At 45.4% G+C, this 6,316-nt stretch overlaps 1 protein-coding gene across 2 annotated transcripts; it reads right to left on the bottom strand.

The window, feature by feature from the left end:
- Positions 1-250: 250 nt before the first annotated feature.
- LOC119311292 (O-acyltransferase WSD1-like) lies at positions 251-3,773 on the bottom strand. 2 transcript variants are annotated; one of them, XM_037586935.1, is made up of 7 exons: positions 3,392-3,773; positions 2,700-3,311; positions 2,463-2,520; positions 2,305-2,378; positions 1,707-1,922; positions 1,423-1,560; positions 251-667 (listed from the first exon to the last, which is right to left on the bottom strand). In XM_037586935.1, the coding sequence occupies exons 1-7, from the start codon at positions 3,665-3,667 to the stop codon at positions 500-502; spliced, it is 1,542 nt and encodes a 513-aa protein (XP_037442832.1). In that variant the 5' UTR covers positions 3,668-3,773; the 3' UTR covers positions 251-499. The 2 variants fall into 2 exon arrangements, with proteins under 2 accessions (XP_037442832.1, XP_037442831.1); XM_037586934.1 differs by having other exon boundaries at positions 2,454-2,520; positions 3,392-3,771.
- Positions 3,774-6,316: the final 2,543 nt, after the last annotated feature.

Genomic DNA, 6,316 nt, shown 5'->3' with positions numbered 1-6,316 from the left:
GAATGCCACATGGAGCCCACCTCATCGTAAATCGGTGATGGTTTATTTCAGCACACAATCATGGGCCTGGCCAGGGCCAAATGGGCCTAGGACCGGTCTTTGATGGTCAACAACCAAAACATGTGATGGTTTGGAGGTGCATTGCGGCTTTCAATCTATGATATGGAATACATAACGAGTCTCAACAATTGTCACCAATACACTTGTGTGACAGTTTTTTGAGTGATATGTGACGGTTCGGGACCTCCAATCATCAACAAATTTCTAATAGTGTGCATTATACACAATAATGGTATAACTATTGTGCTTCATATAATGCAACACATCATTATCCAACAATAATAGTGAACTTAATACATTTGACTTCCATCCATGGTTGTAGAGTTTCTGATTTTAATTACTATTGCCGTGTGAGCCATGAGACACACATCAAACATGTGGGAATATACTGCTTGCATTATGCAGTTTCAGAAAGCACGCTAATGCATTTGTATGTTGATTATCCTTTCTTGACATGTGTTGAAAGCCTTGAAGCCGCATCCTTAATGTGCCCGAAAGACTCAACAAAGTCATCCAGAAGTTGAGTATAATTTGGAATTATTTCCTCATCAACTGACAAAATTACCTTAATAGTGCTATTGTAACTCTGATAGTGTACAATTAAAGCCTGCAAAAAGAAATGGTAATTAAACACAAAATCAGGTTGCCGATGATTAGAATATTGTAGGTTTTATTTCCAGTCTCTTTTATATTTTTGCAATCAATTTTTCTTTTATTGTTTCAAGGATCCGAGCTTACATTTTTGTGTGTATATGCCTACCAAGGTCAAGTCATCTCCTTAATTCTGGAGTCATTAGTGATGAACTGTTTTGAGAGATGTATATAAAGTTGCATCTAACCATCTGTTGCGTTTTGGGTTAAAGTTCACAGTCACAAAAAAAATGTGGAAATGCAACTACATAGTTACTCCTACTTAAACTTGTTATTGCATATCTCTATTGGCGAGAGGTGTGAGAGCATACACCTTGTTTTGAGTACTCTTTAACTCAAATTTGTTCCTTCTTATCGTATATATTGTGGTTCCTCCAAGGCGCATACACCATTTTGGATATAAATGTACAACGAAGTACTCCCTCCGTTCCAAAATAGATGACCAAACTTTGGAACAGAGGGAGTATAAACTAAGGAAGCATATGTGGTTTTTGATGTTTTGAGTTTTGATTCTTGTTTTTTTGTTCTAGTAAACCGGATTAACTTACCCGATCTTTTTTTATAATTCATACGTATTAGAGCACTTATGTTTAAAAGCGATGAATACCAATGTCCTTGCATTGTGGACAATGTGGTGGATGATTTGGGTTGACAAAAGTACAAATGTGGCTTAAGATTGAAGGTTTCGATCTAAGATCATGGCTGACTTACTTGTGGAATACCATAAACTGTAGGTGCAATGAAGACAAATGGGTGTCCATAGAACTCTACTTGCTCTGTTGGTCCAACCATGTTCGAGAGCGTAGTAGTTGTATTTGTGAGCATACGACCGATGATAAAAGCACCTGCCTGCTTGGATTGTCAAGTTGAACAATTATAAACATGAAGAATAATAACTAAATAAAAGAAGTGTTAGTTTGCTAGACAATGAGTTACTTAATTGTCTGAGTTTAATATTAGGAAAACATACCAGTACAAGCGGGAAAAAGAAATACCTTTAGACCAAACATTTTAACAAAAAGCTCGCTAATCATACACGTGAAGATAACTTCAAGTGAGCTCTTTTTTCTATCCAGGGTCTTCTTTGCCATCCGAACATATGCAAGTGGATCAACGTGTACCGCTAAATGAAATGGTAGGAGGATGTAGCCTATTTGATTTCCCCATGCCACGTCATTACTTTTACCCGATTCTATCATATTAACATATGTCTGCACATAGTTGTAAGAAATCATTAGATTAAAGTTATGATACACTACAGATTAATAATATATTCTCAAGCTTGCATTTGGAAACTAATTATGCATCAGCAAATGAGTAATGAAACTAGCTACTCCAAGAGTGACTAGTAATATACCAAAAAAAATTGCCTGATCATGTGAACATATGTAAAATCATTAGTTTGTCATAATAGATACCACGATTTATATTCTTTTACTAATCGTGTGGGTTTTATGACCAAATTTGGAAGCGTCATCTAATTACATAAGGAAGAGGAGTAATATTTTGCTGACAGAGATATATAAATGAAAAAAATCAATAACTAATGATATCCATTTGAAATTTCATGCATATTTCCATAAATAAACTTACTTGTAGGCTAGATGTTGGCCTTGTATTTACTGGGAGGACACATCGCAAACATAGTTTGTGTGTCTTAGGGTAACCTAACATAATTTGAAGATAAGTTGCACAAACATGTACAATAAAAACAACAAATTGTCACAATGTACATCTCTTACCGGACTTACGAAAGTAATATTGTGATAGAGCAGCAGAAGTGACTCCGACTAGCACATCATTAACAGTCTGTGGAAAGAAAATAAAAATACAGAAAATGACGCTTCAACAACTAGTTTAATCTGGCTCGAAAGAGATGAGCTTGCTGATAGCTATAGGTCATATTATCATATACTCCCTCCATTCCATAATATATAAATTTTTCAAACACAGTGTCAAAAAACGTCACAGAGGTGGTATATACTTACGCAGTTCATGGCATTCTTGATGAACTTGACGTCGTCCAAGCTAAAGCTCCGGTGCACGAAGCGCCTGCGGGGGTTCAACGTAACTTGACTGTCCCCGCGTCTGAAGAGTGTGTTCGGGTCTCTCAGAAACACAATCGTCGCAGCAAAGAAGATGACGTCCACCACGGTGTTCCATGCAAGCGCAAGATACGGCCAAACCCATGCGACGAACGCCGCCAGGGCGCCCGAGGGCAGCGGCTGCCGGTGCCGCGGCTCGTAGATGGCGCCCGTGCGCGCCGGCTGCTCCGGCATGGCCGGCAGGCGTGTCGGGTCCGCGGCGCTGCGGGCAGACGCCAGGAGGAGCGTGATCAGCGACATCCCGTCACCGAGGGAGTGGTGGACGCGGAACACCACGGTGGAGGTGGCCTCTGAGGTCGGGAAGTCGAGGAAGTGGAACTCCCAGAGCGGGCGGGAGCAATCCATGGGGAGCGCCTGCAGCGAGGCCACGTAGTCCTCCACGGCCCGGTCCGGGTCAGCCTCCACGGCGGCGGGGTCCAGCGTCGGGACGATCATGTGGTCGTCGACGTTCACCTCCGTGCACGCCCACCGCGGGCTCTTGCACCCGTCTGTCACCTGACGTGCATGCTCACGGATTAAATTGAAACTAGTGACAGAATAGCTAGGCAGTACTTAAATTGAACTGTGTCCCGTACTTGAATGCTACGGAAGCGTGGGTAACGAGCAAGTTGGGCTGCGATGCCGGCGCTGAAGATGGCTAGGTTGACGGGCGAGCCAAGGCCGACCATAACCACGATGTATATAGCTTCGAAGAGTCTTGCACTAGGGGTCACTGGCTCCTCCTCCGCTGCCGCCACCGCGGAATCGTCGTCCGTCTTCCATTCGGCCGGCGCTGACCTTGGCGTGCGTATCGGGGGTAGCAGGCCGCTTGTTGGTAGAGCGGCTACCGAGGGGCTACCAGTACTACCCATGGCTACTTTAGTTTCAAGGGTCGTTGGCTACTCGGCCGATCGACACTCCATGCTAGGTGTAATATATAGGATGACAAAAAGTTTTTTGCTAATAAAAGCGGCAAGGATGACAATCAATGGCACTACTATACACACAGTTGAAGATCATCATCATAAGGGATCTGGTATCGTCCCTACCGGCTTGCTGCTGATGTGGTCCCACATTGCACACTGTTGTTCAAGAATAAACATGTGCGATGTGTTTCACATCACAAGAAGATGAGCACACTGAAGCGTGCATTGAGTACCTCACTGAAGATGCTCTGCCTAGTTGAACCCATACAACTACAATTTTGTGGTGTGCAATATCGAAAAGGCTTGAGCCCCGCTTTATAGATAAAACAGCAACCGAGCATTACAACCTGACACTGCACCACACAACAAGGAAAACGGAAAGATACAACGGTGCCGAGGATAGCAACAAAGCCCAAGAAAACAACAAGCACACAACGAAAGAAAGAATCGAGCACTGCTTGGAGTCCCTGGAGCCCTCGTCCATGCTCAGGTAACCAGAGTAGAGAACATAATCAACTTGAAGGGGAGACTAGCCAGCAGAGGAGGACATGCCGTTGCCAACACTTGGAAGACAAGCACCACCACGCCAATAAGCTCCATCGCCAAAAGAAGGCCCCTGCCCGCTCACCCTGGATCAAAGGGCGCCGCACCGCCGAACGATGAAGGCATGCACCCAAGTGCCTGGCCAGGAACGGATGACGAGGTCCCAAGGTGAGGCCTTCGGACACAATTCTTCACTTGAAAGCATCACCATCACAACCACAGAACCATCAACGCTAAGGGAAGAAGCACAATCCACACCCAGGCCTCGACCACCGGCAAGTAGGAACATAGCTCATAGGACGTAGCCTTTAAGAAGGGAACACCGCCATACTGCCGCCACCATCCGGTCTGACATGTCAGACCAAACCCTGAGCCCAAGGAGGAGGAGAATATCAAGGTGACGCCTCCAGGAAGGGGAACGACACTCAAGAGCATCACCATCACCGTCACCGACACCCTCGGGCAAAGTTTCTCTTGTGAGTGAACCACCTACCTCCCATAGTCCACTAGCAACATAGAGGTAGACATATAGAGATGAAGATGAACACCCGAGACTTGGCAAGGAGAATTGACGCCAACTTCCGCATGTGTTTATCTCGCTTCCCACACGGCTAAGACAGAAGAACAAACCTGCACGACGACACCCGCCGCAAGGCAACCGCCTGCTCCAAGCCCGAAGAACCAACCTAACTTGCCTCCAATTGAAAGGTGGATGCGTAGCGAGCCGCCACCGCTCGCCACAGCCACCTCACACCGGAGACCACCCGATGACGGGGGGCAGAAAGGCGTTGATCTAGGTCAACCAGCAAGAAGCCGACGAATCGGGGTCACCGAGAGGACACCAGTCATGGCCTGAAACCCCCTGGTCAAAAGACGAAGGTGCATTGCGCCAATATACCTGTGCCTGGGTGACCCCTACCATCCCAAGTCATCGAAGATGGCGGGGACAGAGCCCATGGTCGTGCTGCCAAGCGCATGGAACGCTGGAGGAGTGAAGGCGCCATGGACCAAGCAAAGCACCACGGTCGCCGCTAGAGTCAGATCCATGCTAGAACACCTCATTAGGATGGGGGCGAAGCAATGAGACGATGTAAGGGTGGGGGGAGGAATGAGGCATGAGAGTACATTCAGCCGCCTCCGCGAACCGGCCGGCATCCGCCACTGATGAGGTGGAGAGCCTGGAGTGGGTGCCGGCGGTCTGGAGGAACCCTAGTCCCCCATGTCGCCCCAAAGTGGACATAAGCACAGATCGGATGTACTTCTTTGATACTTTCGAATAGTATATACATCGACAAAATGTGTAAGATGGCATCCATACATTCTCAACCATTCATATGTTCACAAACCAGTATCTATGACATAGCCATCTATACAAGTTCACAATCATGAACCCAAAATGACAACTGGTAGAATATGTACTACAAAATGAAAGAAAAACCTTTGCTTTCTTGGTTATGCCGTTGCCTTCGAAAGACGACGTGTAAAACAGATGAAGCTGGTGTATTTCCAGGACCCTAGACCCACGATGCCACCGGAGTAGCTCTATGTATGCATCTTTCTGATGCAGAGGCTGGGGTAATCCCCCTTTTCGAAAAAAAAATGTCCTCTATCCACAACTCCCGACTTTATTGCCATTGTGTGAATGTAATCAAGTGATGTGGTGTGAAGCATGCATAATTTCAAAAGCGAAGTAATGACGATGAAATTATTTGGAGAACAAAAAAGATAATGACAGTGAAGAATCACGGGAAAAGATAAGACTTAGAAGCAAAACCACAATTCTTTTTAATTAAAACCTGAGAAATCTAGGGACTCGATGATACGGCTACACATATCCCACTACTGAACTTGATACCACAACAACTCATGAATGAAAGCGGTATTGTAGGTGGTCGGGTCGTTCAATGCTCCAAGGCCAGAGATGCCTACTTGTCGTACTGCGTCAAGTTATACTTATAAAGGACGAGTAAATTCGTCAATCGCTTTTACCAGTTTACCATGGTGCATGCTAACATGATTCATGGTTAGTTGATGTTCGAGTTCAAAGCTATT

This window comes from Triticum dicoccoides, chromosome 5B, assembly GCF_002162155.2.
Source record: "Triticum dicoccoides isolate Atlit2015 ecotype Zavitan chromosome 5B, WEW_v2.0, whole genome shotgun sequence".
Classification (NCBI taxonomy): domain Eukaryota; kingdom Viridiplantae; phylum Streptophyta; class Magnoliopsida; order Poales; family Poaceae; genus Triticum; species Triticum dicoccoides.
This window is presented reverse-complemented; position numbering and strand designations above follow the sequence as displayed.